Below are 27,514 nucleotides of genomic sequence, written 5' to 3'. Positions count from 1 at the left end.
CCCATAGGGATCCAAGTGTAACATTCCATTCCTCCCCATTTTCCCCTTGTCTTCCCAGTTGGTTCCTACCAGCATTCTATAACTGTTGCTGTGACAGTTGACAGCTGTGAGGAGAAATGCTCGCTACCGGTTGTGGCTGGAGGCTGTTGTTAATTCATCTTGCCAATAAATTATTTCTTAAAGAACATCATCGGAGTTAAGGAATATTTATAATACTGGCGAGAATTGCTGGTGGGGGACAGCAGTCTCAGCCTCCTCCCCTACAACTTATAGCCACCTGTGTCACAGACAGATGCTGGAAATAAACAACAGGAGATCGAGAATAATTCCCTGAGGTGAGCAGAACTTTCAGTCTGGAAATAATTTGAGAAAGTACTGTCTGTTTCTACATTTCACCTGCCATGCTGCTAACGCAGGTTATTATTATAAAATATACTCTCAGCATAAACACATAAACGCAAGTTTATGTTTAACTTCAGAATTTCCTCTGTATTTTTTTCAAATTCAACCTGTCAGAGCAGCAATTAAGAAAAATGTATAGCCCTTTGCTGGCAACAACCAGGAAACCTTATTAACCTTGCACTATCTTCAGATCTGACAGGCTCAGCTGATAAATGTGTCTTTCAAGGCTGAAATAAACTATTGACACACACTGCATTTCTAATTTTCAAGATTATAAACAGAATTCTATTCAGCTCAACTCTGGGAGCACAGACAAACAGAAACTACCGATTTCAATTGTTGCCTCTCAACATTTAATTAAAGGAGAAAGGCTCTTGTAAAACTTGTAAACGATACAAGAATCTTTCCATCTGCATGCTGACAGGCACAGCTTTAAAATAGCCTGTCAAAGTTATCACCAATTGCATTTCTAGAAAGAAATCCTTCTTTTACCTCACCTTCTGACTGGAATCCCATCCTCGTCGCCAGTATTATAAATATTCCTTAACTCCAATGATGGTCTTTAAGAAATAATTTATTGGCAAGATGAATTAACAACAGCCTCCAGCCACAACCGGTAGCGAGCATTTCTCCTCACAGCTGTCAACTGTCACAGCAACAGTTATAGAATGCTGGTAGGAACCAACTGGGAAGACAAGGGGAAAATGGGGAGGAATGGAATGTTACACTTGGATCCCTATGGGCAGGTGGGCACACAATGAAAGGAAGGGGGAAATAGAGAATGTACATTTTATACAAAACATTACTTATGATAAATTACAACAGATAGCTAAAAATAAAAATAAAACAAGCATTTGAAATGCACTAGGGTCTCGCATTTGTCGGAGTTACAACTGTTCACAGTTGTAAGCTCCCAACCGGATTTTCCCTTCATTAAAAGAAAAAAAACAGCGCGATTGCGCTGTACAGTTTACCGGCAAAAGTGCAATTAACGAAGCGCTCGACTTCTGCCCAGCGAGATCGCGCTCCGAAAACAGAGAAAAAGTAGTCCACAACCCCAGCGAGCCTCGCATGTTTCCGTACTTGGTCGCTGCGCTCGAGGAGGGCTAACCACGGAAAAGGCATGATGTATGCGTGCCTTCCACTAATAAAAAGAAGAAGATTCTAACAGGAAAGCCAACTTGCCAATGAGAGACACTGACGTGACGTCGACGGGGCTCCGAGCCCTTTTCTAATACCTTAAGCGTCTCGCTAGCGATACGCATGCGCTAGCGCATGCGACGCAGGCTCGACCCTAAAAAAGTGGCCCAGATTTGCAAATCCGAGCAGTTTTGAATTTTTAAAGACAACCTGTATAGGTGATTGCAAGGTACGAGATACATGCTTTTGTGCTGTGGACGGCAATGTCTGTGGTAATATCTGAGAAGTTGGCCGACCAGACCATAAAACAGGCCCACAAACAACCAAAAACAAACACCTCATTCTCTGACCTTCGGGCACTGACAGATTGCCCTATAGGCCAGGCTGACCCTAAGGGCGGTGCCTTAACAAGGGAAACTTACTCGCACAAGTAGCCTCACCAATCTATATATCATTCAGACCACAAAGAGGCAGCACTTAAACAAAGGAATTGTTTAACATAAACAGCCCCTCTGCTACCTCAGGCACTTTAACTGTGTGCAGTAGAGTTGAGTCGGTTTGCAGGAATGAAACAAGATCCTGTGGCAAGATCTGTGCTGCAGCGTAGACAGACTAATATACTCCCACCTAATGAAGTATCCAGTGTGATCGTTTGTTGGCCTCACCCTCCGGCTCCTCAAGATCAGTGATCTGGGAGACCAATTTCAGACTTCATAGATAAGGAACAATAACACTGTGCGCAGGGGACCTGTTCTGGATGTACAGCAAGATACTAGCCACAACAAAATGAAAGTGTTTGCCAAGGTACCATCAGCTACGCGCATTGTACACAACAGTTACATTCTAGTGAACACATGGAGGCCTTTAGGGTGCCAGGAAATGTAACAAGAATACATTCAGGCCATTTAAGTTTACAGGTAATGCTGTGGGGCCTTAGTCGTAGCAGCTACCACTCTTGAGGCTTGGTGGAGTTACAGGGAGATCTAAAGTGTGAAAAGCAACCACGAGAAAGAGCCAAGGCTTCATGTCAACACCCCAGAAGTTCATACAGGAGGGCCACAGGATGAGAGCAACTGTTCCATGTTATTTCCATGGGCAGTTGTACGCCTGAGCAACTAGGGACTTGCCCAACAATGCTCCACCTCTGTGTGTTAGTTCTTTTCCTGGTCTATGGGGTCCACATGTGGGGGGAGCCACCAAAGTTCGGATCCAGATGTAGATTCCTGGCCCTGGTTGGCTAATCAGGTGGGCAGCCAGCTTGGATCACATTGTCAATGGCTGACTTCTGCATCGCCTGTAAATTAACCCATATCGAACCAAATAAGCCTGCAACATAACGTTCCCAAACTAACTGGTATGGTTTCCGTTATTCACTAGTGTACTTTTCTTTGCACGCATTCGTTCAGTGTAATTTTGAGTGTGTGCCTGGCTATGGGATATCTGCACTGTGTTAAAGACAAACCTTTCCAGTGAAAGTGGAAGATACTGAAAGTGGAAGATACTGGAAAGCATTGTTCTTCTGTGCAATAAAATACTGCCACATATTTGAAGCAGGGAGGGTACATACTATAGAGGAGGGACCACTGAACAGGCATGATATATGGGAGAGGTAGATTGAAAAAACAAGGTGGTGGATAACATCCTTGGGTGTAATGAGGGGTGACAGCTGAATGAAGAATGTGGACCTTGTAGCGTTCTTATGTCTCTTAGTTTCTGTTCAGGAAAACAAGGTTGGGGTGAGAGAGGCCCATTCCCAGTTCAAAGATCAAATACTTGCAATCCCCTCTCCATATCCATCGGCAGGGAGCGATATTGCATCACAGTCTGGCAATATTAGAAGTTAGCACATGGGCAAGGTTATTCCTAAAATGGCGCCTGCCTAGCAGCTCTCAACCAATCATGGAGGCTCAAGTCTGCCAAACCTGCCTGGTCAGAGGGACTGTAAGGAATGGAGATGCAATCCTGAAAGTTGGGAATTGTGTTGAAAGGAGCTGCATCGCACTGTGCCGAATTCTCAGAATTGTGAAAGTATAAAGTTAGGAAGAATACAGGGACTCGGCGTGCCAACAACCCCCTGATGCAGTGCATGAACAACTACAAATCTAAGGGGTAACGGATCATCATGATGCTCTATCGGATTACCGCACCACAGGTTAGAAAATAAAGTCCCCAAAGAGCAAAAAACACAAGTTGAGGAAGGAAGAAAACCACAGGTAGTGCACCAAACACAGAACACCACACGCTTACCATGGAATGGTTCAGCCACTGAGGAATTATTGTATCCAGGATCTTGGGGTAGACGAGCTCCCGGTCATATGCGTAGAGGCTCCAAAAGCATGAAACTACAAACTCAAGTGAGAAATAAATACACGTTAAAGAAATATCAAACCATAAATATCAAGCGCGGCTTCATTTCGCCAACTCTACATATTGTCACTTCGCAGCTGGGTGATTTATTTGGCTCGGGAATATATATTTGTTTGTATTTCATAGTGCAGATGCTTTTTTTCCTGGAAATAAAAAAGAAACACGTTGGCAGTTCCAAATTCTTTTTTGTTGGAAAAAAAACTTTCCAGTTCTGTTTTGCCCTTAACGCATACCATTTTTACGGCACTGGCTGTCTTCAGCAGCCAGCCAAATTATTCCTAGTAAAACCCACTCACTAAATGACAGCCATCTGCTGATGAAAGCAGGAAGAAGGTTGACACGATAATACTATGTACTAAACTGGTAATTCTTGGATTGTCCACAATTATAGTTTTAAAATATTCCGATCAATAAATAAAGTCTGGCACTACAAAGTCTTCCTTAAGACAGGCAGACCTCTCCAAGCCTGGAGTTTGTTCAGCGAGTCAATAAAGTCAGTCTTTTTTTACATAAAACTGCCAAAGCACGGCCACTTAGCTAACTCTCAATTTAATTCAACCCAGTCACGAACATCACTTTAACTCTGCCCCCAGTGTTTTATGGAAGTGCCCGTTTCCTTATACCCGTTCCTTCGCCCTACCTGCCAGTCAGACACCCAGTGCCAGAAGCCCACACCACACGGGTGCTTGTCACGTGAAATTACCAGACTGCCACTCAGCGACGCAACGAAACTTGAGTGCCCCCCCTCCCCCGCAAAGTACACGCCCCCCTGGACCCAGTCAGGAGCTCTCAGACCTGGGGGCCCACGCGCCTGTGCAGGGTACTGTGCTGAGAGGGCCCTCTGGAACTTGGGGGCTATTGTTGTGCTATTGCTGCCACCTCCGCAAAACCTCTCTCTCAATCTCTAGCTCGCCATGGGCATCCGCGGAGAGGGGGGGCGCCTAACCCGGATTTAGGTACAGCCTGGTGTGCAGACTCTCAATGCCACCGTAGCTTTACGCCGCCTGCACTAGTTTGGCCTTGGTCTTAGCCAAAAACAGCCAGGGCCGCAGCCGCCCTTCCTTTGCACTCCTCTGGGCTCTCTTCTCCACGGGTTCTCACACACTCGGTGCTGTAAGGCAACCTTAGTAGGATGTTGTACTCAACGTAACATGACATTATGGACCTCTTGTGCAAAGAGTTTTACCTACCACAAGCCTCAAAACTACAAACACGTTGTAAAACGGCCAAAGAATATTTTGTAACGAGCGAAATCCCCTTACGTGCCAGAAACGGGGGGGGTGGGGGAAGGGGGGGGGGGGGGAGGCAAGTTAAACAGTGTTGTTCAGCTTCTATTTGAAATTACACTGCAATGTATCAATATTTTAATCCGATAAGGACCCTCAAAGGAGGCGCTATTTGTAAAAGGAAATATGTCTTCGTGAGACTGCTTCTCCTATAAGAATCATTGTCGGACAGAGTTAAATGGATCGGTGCAAAGGACCCAGTGCCTGCTCCCCTCAGCGTCTTGCCAACTGGGCAATATTTTTTATTAATAAGCAGCACATGTCCCTTTAATGGGGAGGGGATGCTTTAAAAAAAGTTTCCCGTTTGGAAAATCAAATGCAAAGCTGCTGGTGTGTTGTCCCTTCCAGCCCATTATTCCAGCATTCGCAAACTGCAAATTCTAACCAGTATACACAGTACATTAGCAAGAGTGCCCAGAGTTCTCATGCAAGCACGGGCAATGGACCCCTTGCTGTTTGGACGGTTTTAAATCATGGCCATAATTTGGGTAGTGGTCCAAGGACATCAATTCACCAAAATGCCAAGAGTAGTCGAATTTACATCACGCACCCTTTCATCTCCACTTTCTCTCACACACAGACACAAATTCACACTTACACTCTCACCGCAAGCACGCACACAACATACATTTAAAAGCATTTTTAATTACCTATGTTGCCATTAAGGGGCATATTCCAGCTAATCGTACCTCATTTTTATTACACTAATTGGGAAGAGTATGTTATTATTCACTACTAGTTTAATACAAGCATTTGCAAAGCAACGGGTCCGTGCGTTTGCTCGACTTAGAGCTATTAGCGTTGTAAATTGCTAACTGGACTTTTCTTGCCACATAAATTGAAAAATGTCAACAGTTGACAGAAGCAAGTCGATTCAAAGCGCTCCCTGTGTGAATGTGTAGAAAGGATCGCGGCTGGGATGAAAAGCAAACCGAAACCGGAGGAGGGGCCATCATATGCTGTAACAGGAGAAAACGTGACCTACTGTGACGGCCAAGAGAAATATTCACTTAGATAAAATTCCTGGGGAGGGAACTCAGCACACAAAGGAGGGACATTTCACAAAATACACCAATAAAAATGAAGTATTTAAGACAAGCACAACAAAGAATGAATAGCAAGAGTGGGTGTGGTTAAAAGCCCACAGAGAGATTACAACAGAAATACACATTTTTGCTAATTTTGAAGCAACATTGTAACATTTATACATGATATCTGTTGTTTAGTTTACATGCAGAATAATTTCAAAGCTCGGCTTGCGCATGGGCTCCTAGAGCCAAGTCAGGGCCTTCTGCTAGACTCTCCCTGTTAATGTGTTGCCTCGCCCAGTTTTATTCTCTCTGTACTCCCTCTTTCTATTATGCCACGCTCAGTCGCTAATTGTACAATACACCTAAATGAATGATTCAGGTTGCTAGCTGGAGTGGTAGGCCGCTGGTGCAAGGAGGTTATCTCAACAAACAATTCTTTCTGGCAGCCTGTTAGCTATTTAGTTAAAGCGCCAGGAAACAACATGCTCCAATGACACTCTGGCTAACTAGAGCTATGGACTTCAGCAAATACTTATGATAAAGAAATCTGAAAGTAAAACAGAATGCGGAGAAGCTATTGCTTTGTTAGTCTCATGAAAATAATACACCTAAAACATCTGACCTTCTAAATAATTGTACGGATATGATAAGAAATGTGGACCCGCTCAATTTTGAGGAATGTGGAGTTGTCGCTGGAATCCGATATCAAGTGCGTGCGCGCCACGCTGGAAAGAAACACACAAGGCCTTGATTTTTTTCAAGGATCGCTACGGGCAGGTTAGTGGAGGGTTACGTACTATCCCAGAACTCCTGCGCCTGCCTGTGCATCCGTATTTATTGCTCAAATACGTCACAGCCCCAACTCCCTTACCCTCCGGGTCAGGGGAGGGGAAAAGGGACTGAGGGGACGACCACTCCTCTCTTGCTTCGTCGGGGTGGTAGCACGTGTGCTCCAGTTCACGTCACTGGACGAGACACTACATCCCTCCCCAAAAATCGAAAAACAATGAAACATAAATGAGATGGACTAAGATCAATCACTTCATGAGATTGTAGCAAGGATGGGCTTGCCAGGCATGTGGGCTGCTGCAAAATTTTAAACCACAAAGTCTTTGAGATTCACCGAAGGTGCTGGGCTGCTCCTTAGGTGGTACTTATTGCGGACAGTCCGGTCGGGAATCCCGACATCCGGGGGTTGAGAAGATGCGGTCTCAGTTGGCTGGCGATGGGATGCCATGGCCGGTACTTGGGACATGGCGTCCCCAGAGTGACCGAGATGCTGTTGTCTTTGAAGGTATCGGATGGTTCACACGAGGGCGCTGTATTCATGGGGGTCAGATGCGGTGACTATATTGTGGGATGAAGACACTTGAAAACAGAAACATTGTGGGTGATTACTTTAGTCCTTCGGCGGGGGAGTATTAGAGTGCCCTGACGCCGCACAATAGTCCAGGGGTGAGGGTCAAACAGGAGCCTTAATTTGCTGCCAGGGTGTCGGTCTTTTACTAGTACTTTGTCACGGGCTCTAAGGTTTGAGGACTTTGCGCGGCGGCGGCGACTGGTATGATCATTTGTGGCTTTTCACCTCACATACGTCTGGTCCTCGTCAATGGAGCTAGGCTCCCAGCCTGGGTGATGAGGGATAGAGTCTTGCGCCACTCACCCCATGGAAAGGTGGGCTGGGGAACATCTAGTTGTGGCATGGGGAGTTAGGCAATAGTTCTGTAAGAACGAGTAGATGGCCAGTTCAGGAAGTTGATGGGACGCATTGGCAATTCTCACAACTTTGTTAAGAGTCATCATGAACCGCTCCACTTCGCCATTCGCATGGGGCCAATAGGGTGTTATTTTTTTGTGGATAATTCCCAAAGACTTCAGGTATGATGCAATCTCTCGGCCTTGAAATGGTGGCCCATTGTCCGTCCGCAACTCTTATGATACCATGAGTCGCTATGATTTTCTCTATTTTGAGGATCACTTCAGTGGCCATCAATGACTGAAGGATCTCTACTTCTGGGTATTTTGAGTAGTCATCAATCAGTACTAATGTGTGTCGACTATCTAGCAGCCTTCCGAAGTTGAGACTTGCTGTTGCCCACGGCCGTTGAGGTCCTAGTTCTGTGGCAATGGGAGCTGGAGGATTGGGGCTCCCTGCTGCCTGGCACCATTCACATGATCAGATCAGAGTTTACACTTTTTCATCCATTAGGGGGAACCACACCTTAGCCCTTAGTCGGTTCTTCGTCTTCACATGCCCTGATGACCTGCGTGGGCTAGCTTAATGGCTTGATCAGCTTAGCTGGAGGGGATAACGAGACAATGTCCCCGGAGGAGGCACCCTTCAGGGTCTACGGTGAGATCGTCTCGATCGTGGTGTAGGCTTTCCATAAGGTGTCTGGAGTGCATCGTGAGTTGGGGCCACCCTCGTTCAAGGACAAACCACTGGCCTCTTCGGACCTCAGTGATTGCCTTTTGTAGACACTCATCCTGTAGTGTGGCTTGGTGGAGCTCTTCATTGGAAATGGGTCGAGGACGAGATCTTTCTGCAACATATCCTCCATAGTTATCTGTTTCCCGCGCTTCTTGCTCTTCTTCCGTGGCCGATCACGAGCGGCAAGAGAGGTAATCTGAGGGATTGTTAGAGCCGGGGAGATATTCTACTTGGCAGTTGTATTCTTGGGGTTGGAGAATCCACTTCTCGATTTGAGGGGGCGGGTTAGACGCTGTTCCTTTGAAGAGGGTGAGTAAGGGTTTGTGATCTGGCATGACTGTGAAGGGGTGCCCGTACACATAGAGGTGGAAGTGCATGCATCCTCAATGTATCGCAATAGCCTCTTTCTCTATCTGCGAGTACCTCTGTTTGGTCGGGGTGAGAGACCGACTGGGGTAAGCAAACGGGGACCAGTCTCCTTGATCCTTCCTTTGCAGCAATACTGCTCCTAGCCCCTTCGGGCCGGCGTCTACGGCTATGGTCGTGTCTTTGGAAGGGTCGAAATATCTGAGGATGGTGTCTGCACATAGCGCATCTTTAGTTGCTTGGAATGCGGCATCTTGGGCAACTCCCCACTCCCATGTTGTCGTTGATTTGGTAAGGTTTCACAGCAGCTGTGTTAGAAGGGGGAAGTCTTTGATGAAATGGCTACAATAGTTGACCATTCCTAGGAAGCTACGCATTTCTGTTACTGGCATCGGAGGGGGGCATCCTTGATGTCTTGGACTTTGGCTGGATCCGGAGCAACACCTTCCGACGAGAAGACGCAGCCAAAGAACTGCAACTTCTTCTTGAGAAACTCACACTTACTGCGATGGAGGGTCAAGTCTGACTCCTGGATCCTGTGAAGGACCTTCCGTAGGCGAGTCTGGTGTTCAGAGAGGGTGCGGGCATGCACAAGAATGTAGTCACTGGCGTTTAGGATGTCAGGGAGGTCGGCCAGGAGTTTGTGAATGGTGTTTTGGAACACCTCAACAGAGCTAGAGATTCCAAAGTTCAGCCAGCGATATCGACAGAGCCCCGGATGTGTCAAAAAAGTTATGTACCGGGACTCCTCAGCAAGAACTTACTGGTGGTATCCCGCCTCAATTCCAGTTGCGAGAACCAGCAGGCTCCACTGATTTCACTGATCAGGTCATCAATGGTGGGGGTGAGGTGTTGTTCTCTTTGGATGGCTGCGTTGGGCAGCCACATATCGACACAGATTCTCACCTCTCCCGGCTGCTTGGGTTTCCTGGCGACGACAATGGAGACACCCATGGCGTGGGACCAGTTAACCTTTCGATGATGCCTGCCGCTTCAAGATTGTCCAGTTCCCTTTCGACCTTTGGCCTTAAGTGAAATGCAATGCGGCAATGGCGAAGGGCTACTGGCTGGATGGTCTTGCCGATGTGCAGTTTGATTTCCTTACTTTTTAGGCAGCCCACACCTTCAAAAATGCCTTTGAATTCTTACAACATCTCTGTGATGGACTCTTCATATACTTCAAACGTGAAAAACACTATTACAAGTGTTTCGGCGGCCACACATCCTAGCGGCATGCCATGGCCATGCTTCGCCACATATACATATTCGATTGAATAGGATCCATGAGTGAGTGTTATTTTGAACTTCCCTCTCATGGCGAGTGGGGAGGATTGGCCATAAACAAACACCCGAATGGTTGTTGGAGTCAGACATGGAGATGGTCTAATTTCTTCATATGTGTCGGACAACATGATGTTGATTGAAGCACCAGTGTCCACCACTGCTGGAGTCAAGTGCCATCCGACTTGTATGTTGCATCTGGGTAGCTGTCACACAGTACAAGAAGCTGAGCTGATCATGAAGATGGAGTGAATGGTGTGTTCTTCATCGTCCTCATTGTCCATGTCGCTGGTCGGGCCTCGTGTGTTGAAGACGGCATTGGCGGCCTTCTGTTTGGCTGTTCAGCACACCTTCAGGAAGTGGTTCATTTTTCCACATCCCGCACGTCTTTCCCTTGGCAGGGCATTCCGATGGGCGGTGAGTGAGTCCCCCGCAATAGCCACATGTTCTTAGCAGGGCAGAGCGCTGCCTGGGTTTTGGTTACCAGGTGCTGCAGTGACTGTATTTACTGGTTCTTCTTTGACATGTCCATGTAGAGCTGCTTCCATGTGTGACGCCCTAGTTTTAGATAGCTCTTTTGTCCTCCCCATGGTAAGTGTGTCAGCTAGAGATCTTCCAGATTCTTCTAGAATTGTTTCTCATAGTTTTGTGGACACACACCCTTGTATCATCTGTCCTCGGATTTCCTCGTTTTCATTTGTAAAGCAGCATGTGCTGGCTAATTCTTTCAGACGCATGTGAAAGGAGTCTATAGATTCTTCCGCCAATTGTTGTGCTTGACGTAATACAAAGCGTTCATAGTCTGTATTGGTCACTGGTTCGAAGTGGGCATTGAGGGCAGCAATTAGTGTGAGGTGGGTCTTTGGGGCGGCTTCCTCAATAGTCTTAGAAATTCGATGTATGTCTTTCCCTCCAAGGTGGAGGAGCATCGCTGTTTTCTGGGCGCCCTCCACTTTGGTTGCTTAGAAGAAAAGGAGGATTCGTTCCACCCTGTCCTTCCACCATGAGGCTTAAGCTGATGGTGCACCCTCAATGACAAACAGTTCAACTGGGGGGATGACGGCCATGTTGCGTGAATCTGGTTCGCGTACTAAGTCCTTTCACCATGGCAATAGACTGCGAGCAGGTAGTTTTTGACATCGTGCCAGCTTGTGCCCAATGTTTGTCAGGGATATATATATATATTTTTTTTATTGCACTTTCCTAGTGTTCTCCAGTATGGCAGGTTATGGGGCAGCAGACTGACCTGAGCACGAGATGGGGCATCTGTTCTCTCTACCTACAGCACTATTTGTCTTTAGGATTGTGAAAATGAAGGAGCCTCTGCACGCTTTACAGGTAGTGACTGTACCTGCCTGCTTCCTGTATGTTGGTAGCTCCGTGAGGCAGGGAAAGTGGAGCGTGGTGAAGCAAACGTCTCTTGGGAATCACCTTCGGAGGCCAGACAGTTACTCTGGCATTCTATGAGCGGCCAGCGAGTAGACCACACCCCCTCCAATGCTGCTCCGGCAAGGATCGGGTAGAAGAAGCTGTGCGGCACAGGTCGCGGGAGGCCACAGGGATGCTTCCGGCGTGAAGCGTGCTGCAGGTGGGGCTCGGCGATCACCTTCATCGCCAGTGTGGAGTCGTCGCTGGACTCCGATATCAAGTGTGCGCACGCTGTGCTGGACAGAAACACACAAGGCCTTGATTTTTTTTCAAGGATCGCTACAGGCAGGTTAGTGGAGTGTTATGTACTATCCCAGAACTCTCACACCTGCCCGCGCATCCGTATTTATTGCTCAAATACGTCACAGCCCAGACTCCCTTACTCTCTGGGTCAGAGATGGGGAAACGGGACTGATGGGACGACCACCCCTCTGTCGCTTCGTCAGGGTGGTAGCACCTGCGTTCCAGTTCAAGTCAATGGACGCAGCACTACAGGGGAATATGCAAGTTGCGTGAAGTGTTTCTAAGCCAAACACTAAAAAAATTCCAGTGAACAATAACAAAAAAAGGATTGTATAGAGAAATGTGGAGCTGGTGCACCTTGGGATGAATATATTATGTCACACCGTGAGAAGCCAAATCGGTGTTTGGACTGCGATGGAAAAGTTGGAAGTTTGTGGCATGTTATCTGAAGACTTCGGCTGACTGTGCTCTACAGTTTTACAAAGACAGAGATTGCAGACAGTGTGTTTTAATTCTACAAGGACAGATTGTGCACCACAGAACTATGATGACATGTGAGGCATGCTGCACTTTAGCTCTGCGAGGCCGCACAAATGATGAACAGTACGCTATACAAATAGAAATTTGCCACTTGCGATTTAATCACAAGCAGGTCTCATCAGGCATCATCACTCCCTAGCCTAATCTCAAACCTTCAGTCAGATAACAACGCCCCCGGGAAGTAATGAGTGCCACCCTATCCACCGCCATCCTCTGCCTAGAATACCATCCTTAGTTTAAACAAGGTCCCTGTCACCTGCCGAGGCTCCTGCACAATGGTCGGTGTCAACTCTCTGAAATGACAGAAGAGAGGGGCTGAGGGTGGGGAAGGGATCATTCAACATCTGACAGCTATCCCTTGCCCCTCGGGGTTTGGATGGAGCACTAGAGACATGTAGACTCTAGCTATTTGAGGCCGCACTAACAGCAAACTTTGCAACTAAAATCTTCAAAGAAATTTTAAGAGCAGGCTAAGGTCTACAGTGCTACGAAGGCACACAAATGCCATACTGTATGGTGTAGTTCTATAAGAACATAGCTCTGTAAAGCTTACTAAAGATAGATGGTTCCATATAAAAATGGGAAACACACAACATAACAAGCACTTGCAATGCAATGGGTGTCGCATTTGATCGAGTTAGAGCTATTAGCGTTGTAAATTAGAGGACGTGTGGTAATGCATATGTGCAGCGGTGGCTGCCGCAAATTTCAAGGGGCGGGCGGGTGGCTAGGGACAGGGGAAATTTACAACAACAAAAAATACGAGTGCGATTGCGCTGTGTAAAACCCTTTGAGATTGCACTGCATAGGAAATAAAAAAGAAAAAGTAGTCCAGAAACCATGGTGAAAACATGGAGCCTTGTATGTTTTCAGTAGCTGGCCGGTGCACTCATGGAGTGCTAAACACCTAAAAAGGCATGGCGTATACAGGCCTTTCTCAAATGAAATCAAGCGAATTTTAAAAGGCAAGCCCAAAAACCAATGAAAGTGACGGGCAGGACATGGGCATGTTTAAAAGCCCACAGAGCGATTACAACAGAGGCCAGATCGCTTGCATGCTCGACCCTAAAAAAGTGACAGAAAACAAAAGAAAGTGAAGTCCCAACTGACATCCATAAGGACAAACTGCCACTGTGTTCCCAATACTGAATTTGCCACTTCTGAAGCCAGGGGTCTCGAAGACAGTGCCAGGGGTCATAAAGGGCAATCCAGGGTTCGTATATGCGACCGCTAACTGACGTCTATGTAGTGGTCCCCTTACACTAAACGAGAATCAGCCAGTGCCTTGGCACCTGCTGTAATACGGATAGCTGAACCCCCTGGTTATGGTAGCCCATCATTCTCCCTGTCTTCGCTCTCTCTTCCTTATGTCAATATATCTCTCTTCTCGTCTAGTCCACAAGCCCTGCTCCTCAATCGGGGCCTTCACTGTTCAGATATCTCAGGTCCACCCGCATAAAAACTGGTTTAAGCCTAAACTTACACTCCACCATGCCCTAAGTTAAGACAAACTACTCACTGCACATTGATGCCACAGACATTGTTGAAGAATGTCATTTAATATTAAGACCAAAGCAGATGGGATGCACATCTATGCAGAGAGACACATTTTCCCTTCACACACCAGCCTACAGTCATCATAAAACAAGCCCAATATGTACAGGTTATTGGATCACATGCCTGCACTTTCGATGCGTTGTCACCTACCACATGATAAATACATTATTTACTGCCTTCTTTCCTCCTCGCTCACACACTCCTTCTCTCTGACACCCCTCTTTAGCCATTACAGATGGATTAATACTTGGTCAGTTGCAAACAATCACTGGAAACCAATTTTGCTCCATTGTCTGACTCATTAAATCTACCGATAGCCTCTCCAGTAGCTTACAAACTGGTGTAATGTTGATTACTGGACTCTCCAACTATTCACCTGCTTTCAGACCCTCAAGCTCAATCTAGCCAGAATTCTACAGGATAACCCACTTATTCCAACTATAATCAACATTTTTCTCATCGGCGAGAATGAGTTTTTAACATACACTGATTTTTTTTAGTCCGGTGACAACTGTGAGTTTACGAGGAACACATTCAATTGTGCATTCTGGGCTTATCTTAAGGCTGCTAGCGCATGGAAACTACTTACGATTCTCATAGCTAGACTGACTTATTCATAACTGTTGTACTGTGATCACTCTTCTGAGGTCTTTTGGCGCAGGTCTTAACATATGTTAGTTAGTAGATGTATGTATTTAGCCCACTTTTTGAAAGCAAAAAAACTTGGTGCGCTTCATATATGTTGTTGGAGGGACCTTCAGAACCTAGGGCCAGATGTAGCAAAAAAACAAATAGCGAGTTGCAATTTGCGAGTCCTTCCGACTCGCAAATTGCAACTCGCTATTTGGTATGCAGAACGGTGTCTCAGACACCGTCTGCGAGTCGGTATGGGGTCGCAAAGACCCACCTCATTAATATTAATGAGGTGGGTCGCAAATTGCGGCTCCATAGCGACTATGGGCACTCGCAAACATGGAGGCCTGCTGTAGTCAGCAGACCTCCATGTTCGTGACTGCTTATAAATAAAGCATTTTTTTTTTTTTTTAAGTGTAGCCCGTTTTCCTTAAAGGAAAACGAGCTGCACTTAAAAAAAAATCCGAAACCTTTAGTTTCGGTATTTGTTCATGGCAGATAGTGGTCCCTTGGACCACTACCTGCCCTGAAAAAATTATTTGTGGTCCATCCACAAAGGGGAAGGGGTCCCATGGGGACCCCTTCCAATTTGCGAGTGGGTTACCATCCACTTCAAGTGGATGGTAACTGCGACACCATTTGCGACCGCATATGCGGTCGCAAACGGTATTGCATACCACTGCGAATCGCAAATAGGAAGGGAACACCCCTTCCTATTTGCGATTCGGAAATGCATTTTGCGAGTCGGTCCCGACTCGCAAAATGCATTTCTGCATTGGAAACTCACATTTGCGACTCGCAAATGGCATTTTTTGCCGTTTGCGAGTCGCAAAGAGTTTCCTACATCTGGCCCCTAGTCCTCTGCTTGGAAAGGCTGTTTCCCTTAAATTTTAACTTAACTTTTGGGATTATGTAGAGTGTTTTTATTTTAACTTTGTAAAATTCTCTCAGATTGGTAACAGGAGACTCATCAACCAGATATTACAGGACCATATTGTGACTACACTTGTGCATCGAAAACCTAATGGCAGGACAGATGCACAAATCTTTTTTTATCAATCACAAACTCTGATTCTCTAAATCAGCGGGTCAGCGATCAGTAAAACACTGCATCAGTAGGTTTCAAACGTAACTGTAGTTGCAATCCACTGATCAGGAATTAACTCCTAAAGTTAGGGTAATTAATTTACCAGGAGAAGGCGTCCTATTAAGACTCGTAATGACAACTTCAGGGGGAGTGCACAGTGGTCCATAAGAATACTGCCTGTTCTCAATGAAGTTTTTCTCAAAACAGAAACATTTTTTAAAGAAATACCATTTTCATTAAGAATCTGAGGCCGCCTTAAAAAATAAAATGAAATACTTTCATTGGGTCGGTGTCCTACTGACCCTTGTAGACAAAATATGCCTCTGAAGATACACAACTGGAGGAAGTGGCATTTGAACGCTAATGAAGTGATCAGGCTGGTTATTCTGCAATCCTCCTCCCCCCAATTTGGTATTTTGCTAATCGAAATATCTGCATATGAGTCGGTTAAAAAAATTAGATTTTGGTTGAAAAAAAGTTGGGTAGCAAATTATGACCATTTTTTGCAAGCAGTATCTTTGTACATCTGGCCCTTAAACCAATATCTTTGAGTCCAGTAACTTTGTACTTCTGGCCCTTGAACTGGAGGTGACTTTTGACCAGGAGTCGGTGAAGGACTTTCTTGGCTGCGGACATTTGATCTCTTTTGCCTAAACTGTCAATAAACCTGACTGGTGCATTCTGAGCTCTCTGCAAGACAGTAACAATTTTCATCCGTCCTCTAACCATGTCCAGTCTTATTTAAATGGAGTGGCCTCTTTGCAGCTGAAGACTTTGGACTGACTTAGGTACTCACCATCATTCAACATCAACCATACCCCTATCATTCTGCTTTCCAGATGGGATAGAAATGCAATTTCCAATCTGGCTTCACTCTGCCCAGAAGCCATTCATTGGACAGAGTCTACTAAGACGCTTCTATATAAGTCACTCAATATCTGTGAGGTAGTGGCAACAAACATACCTCAACAGCGTGGGAGAATTTAGTCTGGCAGGATCCAGGTTGTGTGTGGAACCTGGTATCACTGATTGGAATACACAGAAGGCTCCACTTCCCTCTGATGAAGGGTTGCAAGAAGAAGAATGATGTAGACGGAGAATGAGACTATGTCAGCATATGTCTCAGAAGTCTCACATTTAGTTCAGAACTGTAAATCTAAATTAATTCAACTACAAAAGGTTGGAAACGTTGAAAGATGCATTGACAGTACATTCATGTTTAAGTGTTATTGTATATATAAGCCAGGAGCTTTAAAATGCAGAAATATGCTGTGCCGAGCCAATGCTGCATGCATTGTGAGGCCTCGTACCACCTTTTTTTTTTTGCACACTTTTCACATCTAAGTTGCTTGCTTGAAATATCAGAAATGATAAGTAAAAATGACTATTAGAAATGTGAAATATAAGTGGGGACGGAAGGTTATACTTTGTGTTTCGCTCAAAGTTTACACTATTCTACACAAAAAACTGCCCAGCAGACTCATCTTATGCTAAAATAAAAATAAAAACAGATTACATGCCAATGTTATGCCCGCCTAAATGAGATTCTTAAACAGCCTACCACAGACATACCAGGCAAGTTTTTAAAGTGGATGCAAAAACACTGAACCTTAATTGGGTGTGCATAAGAGTGAGCCAGAATAGTGCTAGTGTTCCTTTTTAAGGCACAATTAATGATGTCAGCGGGGCATGTACTAACGGATAGGAGGCATAGGGAAACGCGCCGTTGGGCCAGTGCTTTGCGAAGGGTGTACCTGCTTTAGCCTCAGGTGACTGAGCATGCCTCAGCGGCAGCCCACATCTCAACCTAGAAATACTACAGCTGATCTTTGCCTGATTTTATAGATGTATATTATGGGAATTGTGCTGTGCTTCATTTGTAAATCAATAAGTAATGGCCCAACGTTCAGCTTGGAAGCCCCCGGCCAGCGATACTGAATGCTGGTTAGCCGAACAGCAAGGACGCGTAGTACTGATTCCACCTCAGAAAACTCTATTTGACCTTGCGCACTTCTTGCTCCATTAGATCACTCTTTCAGGTTCTTTTTCATCCTTGCTTTCTCTCTTTTTCACTATTTATCTGTATTTCTCTAATTCATTCTTCCCCAATTGAGTGATTTTCTCCGTCTTTGTCTGGGCCAAAGTCAGATAAGTAAATATTAGTGCAGTTCCCCAAGAATGAGTGCCAGGGGTCCCACCTACAACCACCGGCTCAGATGAAGCATTAGAATGGTGGTTGCATTGTACTGTTGCTCCATGGACTAAATACGTACCATTTATTGCAGCGTTCCTTTTTCTTTCCAGGCATTTGTTTTTTTTTATCTTCCCTTTGTCCTTCCCCTTTTTCAACCAAGGCTTCTGCCCGTTGCCTCCTCCCCTGACACCTTACTCGCTGTCAAAGCTACCTAACTTAACTCCTCCTACCAGGACATTCCACTCCTGCCTCCAAGAGAGGGTGGAGACGTTAAGTTAAATGGCGTAGCAATGTCGCCACTGGATCTTGTGCTAGCAAGGAAATGGCCACCAAGATATTGGATGGATAGTAAAATACTGGCTATAACTCTGGTTGAGTGGGCCATGTTGGCTGTTGATGTACAGCCTCAGAAACTGCTACCGTACCTCTGTATCTCGCTCGTCGTAACACTATCTCTGAGAAGCGTAATCATAGGTCTGGACCGCAGGCAGATACCAGCAAAAAAACAAAAATCGTGTTGGCAGTTGAATAAACCGAAGCTAGTGGACAGTACTCAAAGCTTCTTCCCACACGCTTGGCCCCAGTTCCTCTGCACCATCTGCAACCTTTGTAGCTATGACACACACATACACACAATTTGCTTTTCTACCAGCACTTTCAATATTTCAATAGCTGTGCGTTCCTTCTTTACTCACTTTCCTTTAGAATGCTGATTACAGTTGCCACATACGTGACCACTGCTCTGTGCACTCTGGGGAAGGCCAGGGATTGGATTATTATGTTACAAACATCTTATGACCCATTGACTAACACTTTGGGAAACTTGCAATACTTTGAGCATCAACTCTTGGCCGCTCAAATCAGGAACACCCATCCACAACCTGAATTCACCCAGACACCCAGAGGCGTACTATTCAAGAGCGATTGTTGGATGGAAAACTGAACTGCAGAAATCAACATCTGGAAAAGGAAAAAAATGTTAGCGAACACAATCCCTGTCTACAATTGTTAGTAGGTAGCCATTTTTGTCAATACCCATAGGTGGCTGCAATAGGAATGCCCATGGAACGGCCCCTTGTTGGAAAGTAGTGCTTAGCAAATCCTGATTTGCATTACAAAGTAAATGCCACCTCAATACATTGTGCAGGGTTTGCATTACAAAAGTAATTCAAATCTGGTGCATGGTGTTAGTAAATCTACACCAGAGCCTCTTAATTCTGTGCCCCGTCCGCTGCCTTCCTAGGAAATTTCTCTACTGCTTTCCTTTCTATGACTCCTCCTTCCCAAAATGTAACAGAGCCAGCCCACCATTAGACAATGGAACACAGAACACTAGGGCGAGCTCCATTAGGGCATCCAGTGACCAGAGGCCGAGCTAGCCAGAGCCAAAAAAGCATCATACACTCTGCTAACTGAACTATTAGAAAATTTAGTGTGCGGAAAATGGAGCTAGCAGACTCATTATGGAAACGTAAACATTTTATTAGGTGTACTGGAGTTTGCAAAAGTGTATACTGTTGCCGATAAGGAAGTTAGGAAAGTATGATGCACCTAGAATCTTGGCAAATTGCAAAGTGCTAGATGGGTAATAAAGAAAACGCCACACTCTAGAAATTATGGAAACCTACAGCATGCGCTAAAAGGGGCATTATGTAAACTTGTGAAGAGCTATCTAGAACACTAGGAAATTTGTCTAGTGTGCAGGCATGGGGCATTACTGAAGCTAGCAACGACTAGTATACTAACTTGCATCATGAAAGCTCCTATCTTGAGAGCTGCACCAACATTGGTTTATAGTGCCCTTCTCTGCCACAGTGGCACCTTGTGTCTCACGACTGCTGACCTTGGAACCTGGGGACCAGGATTCTATTCCTAGCGCCAGCACTTGACTAGAAATTATGTGCTGCTGGGCTCCCTGTGTCCGTAAATGAACATATGTGGAATGTAATTGTAAATACATGAAAGGTAATGTCCCTTGTGTAATGCAAATGAGTAGAACCTGCCATTATTGTACATGATATTGGATAGTGTCCCAGAACACCGCCCCCCGTCCCAAAGTACAGTACTTTGCTTAAATCCCACCAAGTTGTGAGAAAAAAGCCCTACGATAGTACCATTTCCTTCTTAACTGTCTAGCATTTATTCATTGTTCTTTTATAACTCTATTTAAATCCTAACAAGATTTTATAAAAAGTTGCAGACAAAATGTCATTTAAAAAGCCATATCTGTGGCTAAATATTACAAGAAGTCCTTGGCAGACTCCTCCATTGTTTTTAAAGCGTTCCTATGTTTAACAAGTTACTCAGCCAATGTGCTTTAGATTAGGTACTAGATTTAGCCAAAGTTCAGAGGCTGGCAAAGCCTAAAAAATGTTTGCTGCTGGATTTATATGCCTTTGAAATTAAAAATGTGCCTTGTTTTTCTATCTACTTTAATACATGTGTTATAATATAGCAAGGTGAAACATTCTGTTTTAATTTAAGTCTCTATCATTTCACCAACATAATTACATCAGTAAGTTCAGGTGTAGTTCCAATTTCATTCACCATTTCGTTTCACAACCAAATGTTGCTCATTGCCCACCAAAGGCTGGGGATCCCTGCCTTACATCTTCAAACACCATCTGAACGTGCAACACAACTATAGTTGTTTACCTTAAATGTGAGCTCGAAAAGTTTAAAAATTGCATCCAACTTGACTCATTTGAACTACTTGGGCATGTATTTAATGCAAAACAAAGCATCACCATCTACAATTTGTATACTGAATAACCCACTACAACCATGTTTCTTAAACATCTAGTTTATGAGTCTTTGCATTTCTTAGGACACAGTTGCGCCTATATGATGTTGCCATTAGTTCTCTTTAAAAATAAGCCATATGATCGGTACAAAGTCCCTGATGGGTACGAGTTGCGCAAAAACCGACTTTGCGCTAACAGCGGAGTAATGTATATTGACAGTCAAAGGTCATCGCTGTTAGGATTTACTTACTGTGCCAACAGGGAAGGCAAGGACGGAGAACATGCAGTCCCGGAGCAACATCAGGTAACAGCCAAAGCCCCTCTTCCGGTCCGGGTTCAACAGCTGAACAATATCGGTGAGCAGAGAGACTCCAAAATAGATGGTTTGCAGAACCTGTGTGGAAGTGTCATTCTTAAATCATTAAAAAATAAATGAGGAGTGATTACAGTTTTAATAAAAAAATTAAAAAAGAGGGACAGGGCAGCTCATTCTTTATAAATTACTTTCAAATTAAACAAAAATCATATAATTCAGCGGCAGACATTGTAGGGATCCAACATGAAGCACTCACATTTTGTTAATGTTATGTCATTGTATGTTTTGATTTTGGCTTTTGTGTAGCAAACAATGGCCTTGCAGAACGTTTGGTCGTCGGGGTGAATTTCCAGGTGGATCTGATGCTTTCATCGCAGACCAGAGTCTAAATCAGTTTATGGAGGTGCATCAACTGGAGTCTGATTTAGTCTATGAAGGTGTGCCAACTGGAGTCTGATTCAGTCTATGAAGGTGTGCCAACTGGAGTCTGATTCAGTCTATGAAGGTGCGTTGACCGAAGTCTGATTCAGTCTATGAAGGTGCGCCAATTGGAGTCTCATTCAGTCTATGAAGGTGCGCCATTTGGAGTCTGATTCAGTCTATGAAGGTGTGCCAATTGGAGTCTGATTCAGTCTATGAAGGTGTGCCAACTGTAGTCTGATTCAGTCTATGAAGGTGCTTTGACCGGAGTCTGATTCAGTCTATGAAGGTGCGCCAATTGGAGCCTGATTCAGTCTATGAAGGTGTGCCAACTAGAGTCTGATTCAGTCTATGAAGGTGCACTAGCTGGAGTCTGATTCAGTCTATGAAGGTGCGTTAACTGGAGTCCCATTCACTCTATGAAGGTGCGTTAACTGGAGTCTGATTCAGTCTATGAAGGTGCACTAACTAGAGCCTGATTCAGTCTATGAAGGTGTGCTAACTAGAGTCTGATTCAGTCTATGAAGGTGTGCTAACTAGAGTCTGATTCAGTCAATGAAGGTGTGCTACCTAGGGTTTGATTCAGTCTATGAAGGTGCACTAACTAAAGCCTCATTCAGTCTATGAAGTTGGCTAACTGCAATCTGATTCAGTGTATGAAGGTGGCTAATTAGAGTCTGATTCAGTCTATGAAGAGATTCAGCTTAAGAAGATGTGTTAACTGGAGTCTGATTCAATCTATGAAGGTGCGCTAACTGGAGTCTGATTCAGTCTATGAAGCGATACAGCTTAAGAAGGTTTGTTAACTGGAGTCTGATTCAGTCTATGAAGGTGCACCAACTGGAGTCTGATTCAGTCTATGAAGGTGTGCTAACTGGAGTCTGATTCAGTCTATGAAGGTGTGCTAACTGGAGTCTGATTCAGTCTATGAAGGTGTGCTAACTGGAGTCTGATTCAGTCTATGAAGGTGTGCTAACTGGAGTCTGATTCAGTCTGTGAAGGTGCGTTAACTGGAGTCTAAGACGGTCGGCCAAACATACATATGTAATGAGAGAGTGTGCTGGGCACTCCCCCTCAGTGCTCATCAGAGCCTGTGGCACCACCCCTTTACAAGAAAACGATCATAAACAGTTTATTATCCTTTCCTTGTAAAGGTTTTGCAGCTGACACTGCTGGCAGGGGGCAACACTCCTCTGCCCTAACGGAGGAGCCGCCTCTGGTTATAATGCTGTCAGCCCAGGATATGTATTATATGGTCTTACATGTCACAACATTATGAACACTTCTAATGATGCTTATGGGTCATACATTAAGTATAATAATGTGTATTTGGTTTACTTCAGCAGGTGTGTAAAATACCTAGGCGCTGACTGGGTTATAGCCCACTCGGGCAAGAGACGGTCATTTCAGGAAATGCACAATGTGGTCTTATATGTTATACCTGTATGACCTCTCTAAAAGCTGCTTATGGGTCTCACATAAAGAATAGTAGTGAGCATCTGGGTTCCTTTAGCAGATGTAGAACCCCTTCTGTGAAATCTTTTGATGAGAAGATTTTGATTATGTTATTTCTTGTGAAAATGAATACCCATACTCTACATTCTGGGTGAGTGCAGGTAAAGTTTTTTGTGCAACCAATAGACAAAGATAGAATCAGAAATAAGTATCTGTAGCGTTTACCATTCCAAGATCGTTCCCAATACATTTCTCACTTTGGTTCTCTATTTATGTTTGTTAAGTAACAGATATATTGTCATGGTGGAAGTACACTATGTTGGCCGTAAGCAAGGCTTTCTAGCCAAAACGTGTCAGAAAGCTGCTATGGTCATTCGGTACAAATAAACTAAGTTACTGCAAAACCCGAATAAAAAAAATAAATATATCAGTGGCAGGTGCCATTGTGTAGTTATAGTTAGGACTTGATTACAATAGGAAGAGCAGGGACTATGACACTGTTTGATGATCTTCAGGACACTTTCCCCAAAATATATTCATACACCCTCAGCTCCTTCCATAAAAGTTTTGGGGTGACCCATCAAGGGGTAGCGGCTTTAAAAGGGGATCCCAAAATGTAATTTCCCCATGCAAAATCCATAGGAAGTTTGGAACAACTCTACAGCCCTAATGGCTAAACAGAACACCACCAAATTTGGCAGAAAGCTAGGCGCCAAATTTAGCAGAAAGCTAGATCTTTACCCAGTAAGCATGCTTTTGTTTGTAAATCCGTTCAGTAGTTTATGAGAAAAATAAGGTTCAAAATGTATGTATATCTGCACAGCTGAGTGAGCAGGACTCTTGCAGGAGTCCCGAGATCATAGAACTTCAAATAATAGAGGGATCTGTTTAGCCGAAGGAGTCTCTTTCCCTTCTGTAGTCTCGATCCCGTGGAAGCACGAGCAATTGTTGGCAGGCTGCAGCATAGGAAGAAATATTGCGTCCCCCATTTCAGAACACAGGGACGTGGTCTCTATGTACTGACTATATAAAAGAAATAAGATACAAGGTTGAGACATCATGACCCCCTGGGCCTTGGGAGTAGGTCCTAGAGGTCGCCCAGGAGCAAAGTTTCATAAAAACATTTTTCGGGTAGCCGCAATCCAACTGCGGAGCCATCGGGGTCCTGGTGCTCCTGCAAGTGACTCCCTCAACATCGGAGACATTTAAAAATCAAAAAAATACAAAAGGGAGAGGGAATGTCCATGGCCAAAAACCTGTTGGGCACGGTTAGGGATTGGCTGCCTGCAGGAGTGGGGATGGGGGTCGGCCCAGGATCTGGCACCAGGCCCGGCCCAGCAGCCAACCCCACGCTGCACACAACCGAAGGTCGTGCATAGCAGGACATGGAATAGTTACATAGGGTAATAAAGGATTACTTTACATTTTTTTAAAAACCTCAAATTTCACTGAAAAGATCAAGGGTTAAAATGATGTTATAGTTAGGTATGGTAATAATGTTTTAATTTGCATTAAACAAAACCTGAGAAATTCACTGAAAAAAAAAGGTTAAAGAGATGTTACAGTTAGGTGAAGAAGTCAGTTTAAACGTAACATTTTAAGCTACAAAACCAATGAAACTCACCAGCTATAGTTATTTTAAGTAATTATGACTCACCCCCTCACCATACATTACTTACGACCTCACATATGAAATCACTCAGGATGTGTTCTAATACGTCAATGGTACATGATAATCATGATCATTGATGATATCTGAAATGGCATAGATGAAAACACTGTGCATGGCAGTTGTGCGAATAATACTTACTTGCAAAAACTGTATCTGGAAAATGTCAGTGTTTTGTTTAAAATGTTACATTTAAACTGACATTGACATTTTCACCTAACCATAACGTCTAGCAAATCTTTGATACATATATATTATTTTTTTATTTGATTTTTTCCCTGAAAAGAAGAAAAAGGCACAGGTACATTAGGAAGGAAATAGAATTAAAAAAAAGCCCTTAGAAATTCACTAAAAAAACAAAGGTTACAGGGATGTTATAGTTAGGTTCAGATTTTACATGTACAAAATTTTGATGTTAGAGTTATTTAAAGTAACTATAACTCGTGCCCTAAAGTTACTATAACTAGTGCACTCACAATGCACAGATTTCTCATCAATAATTTTACTCTAAATATTACAGTGATATTATCAATGATGTCAAAGAATATGTCATGAGTGAAGTAATATCTCGGGTAATTAGCAGTGCATGGTGAGGGCGTGAGTTATAGTTACCTGAAACAACGAACTATAACAGCTGAATTTCTATGGTTTTGTACGTGTTAAATCTAACCTAACTAAAATTTGTTATCACCCATTATACTTTCTTCTTTTTGTGACCCTAAAAACCGGCCATTCACTACAATGCATTTCAATGAGGTGCTATTACTTGTATATTAGTCCCACAATGGCTGCCATCAATTTCTGGTTGAGGTGCTGACAGCCAATCAGATCTCACCATGAGATCTGTGCTTACGCTCTGCCCAGATGTACAATTTCTTTCCCTTTACTATCTCAAAAACTACTGAATGAATTTACACCAAACAACAAAAAGCACAATCTGTAAAACAATTCTAGCTTTCTGCAAAAGTTTGTGTAATTCAGTCCAGCAGTTTAGGCTGTAGTTGTGTTCAAAAGTCCTATGGGAATTAACATGGGAAACCCACTTTTTTGACCCACCCCCTTTTTGCTTGACAGATCACCCCGAACCTTCCCATGCACAACAAAAATCACTGACACACCTTTTTTTTTTTTAGAACATTTGTGATGATTCGTCAAACTGTGCCAAAGATATAGGCAAGTCAAAAAAATGCTTTTCCTATGGAAACATGGACCTAACTATAACTACCTACTGGCGACTGCCAGCAGGTAATAGTATGTGTGTATGTATATATATATATATCTCAATTTGAAGCAATTTCCTCAATCCAGGAAAAGAAAACCGGACACCATGACAGTGCAATCTTATATGTATATATATATCACGCTCTAAGTCTAAGGTAACTATAACTTGCGCCCTCGCCATGAACTGCTAATTAAATTACCCCAGATATTGCAGCACTCATGATAACTTTTATGACACCAATAAAAATATCAATGAAACATTAGCAGTCAAAATATTGAAGAAAAAACTGTGCATGGCGGAGGCGCGAGTCATAGTAACTTGACATAACTATAACTGCTGAATTTCTATGGTTTTGAGCGAGTAAATTCAGAACCCAACTATAATGTCCCAGTAACCTTTGCTTTTTAAGTCACAAAAATATGTGTATGTAGATATGTATACACATGATACACATATCAAAAGAAAAAGTTCAACTGGAACTCCAAAACAACCGTAGTCTTTATTTTTTGGCTTTCAAATTCATAACAGATGGTAAACAGAGAAAACGTGCTTCAACAGCTAGGTGTTTCGATCATTGCGGTCTTCTTCAATAGCATCAAACATTACAACAGCCCCCCACCCCCCCATAGAAATAAGCCTTTCCAGATACTAAACATAGAAAAAATACTCTACAATAAAGTAAATGACCAAAATCCATATTCAATCCATACCACTTACATTCAATATTTAAATTTTTAACTCCTCTTCCCCTTACTAAACACAAGAATATATATAAATAAATAAAACATAAATAATAACTAATACCGATAAAATAAAGTAAAATAAAACAAAATGAATTCAAAATAAACAGAAAACATATTTAAAACAAAACAATTATTTTTACAGAATATAAAGTATATAGCGGGGATATAATGCAATTTGTAACATAAATGACATTAGTGGTCTTTTTTTCCCTCAAATTTCCAACTTCATCAACTTATTCCTATTTTTTAAACTATTTTTGGAACTATTTTTTCAGAGAAACCTCTTTTCCTGGCCTAGTGGCCCTTCGAAACCAATCACGTCCTAAGGAGGGCTGGCAAGCAAAAATTAAAAATTGAAAAGCAAGCTATTAAAATTCTTTCAAGGATCTCCAAACACCTCCCTTCTTCAAACCTCAGAAAGAACATCATCTGAACAAGTCAAACCATCATGTGTGGCAATTTTTGGTTCAGTGACATAGTTACCCTAGGTGTACATAGAGTTCTTCATCCTTATTCAAACCCCATTGGTGTCTACTGTTTAGCTGAATGATATATTCGGATTCCATCCTTCTAAAAATCCGCTCCCTATCACCCCCCCCCCCCTTGGGGTTGGTAACACCTTGTCAATTCCAAAAAACGACATGCTCTCAACTTTCCTGTCATGTACTAGGTTACAATGGCGTGCTACTGAGTAAGTTACATCGTTATTTCTGATAGCTCGCCAATGTTACAAAATCCGTTTCTTACAAAGGAAAGATCGTACTGCCTACATTTTGTAGACCACATGGGCATCTTATTACATATATGGCAAACTCAGAATTACAATTCAGAAATTTCTTAATCCTAACTAATTCTCCTGTGGGTAACATATACTCCTTACAATTTAAGCTGTTTCTGCAGGCATTACATTTCAGACACCTGTAAAAAACATGTTTACCAAGGAAGGTCTCCTTATTTCT

The 27,514-nt window shown here is 43.6% G+C and overlaps 1 protein-coding gene across 1 annotated transcript in view; it reads right to left on the bottom strand.

The window, feature by feature from the left end:
- LOC138303893 (androgen-induced gene 1 protein-like) overlaps positions 1-27,514 on the bottom strand; it is a 128,183-nt gene that overhangs the window by 59,202 nt on the left and 41,467 nt on the right. Inside the window, exons 2-3 of the mRNA XM_069243424.1 lie at positions 20,981-21,124; positions 3,790-3,891 (exon numbers count right to left, since the gene is read on the bottom strand). Of these exons, the coding sequence (XP_069099525.1) occupies positions 3,790-3,891; positions 20,981-21,124 (246 nt within the window). The remainder of the gene's footprint in view (positions 1-3,789; positions 3,892-20,980; positions 21,125-27,514) is intronic.

This window comes from Pleurodeles waltl, chromosome 7 (assembly GCF_031143425.1).
Source record: "Pleurodeles waltl isolate 20211129_DDA chromosome 7, aPleWal1.hap1.20221129, whole genome shotgun sequence".
NCBI lineage: Eukaryota > Metazoa > Chordata > Amphibia > Caudata > Salamandridae > Pleurodeles > Pleurodeles waltl.
This window is presented reverse-complemented; position numbering and strand designations above follow the sequence as displayed.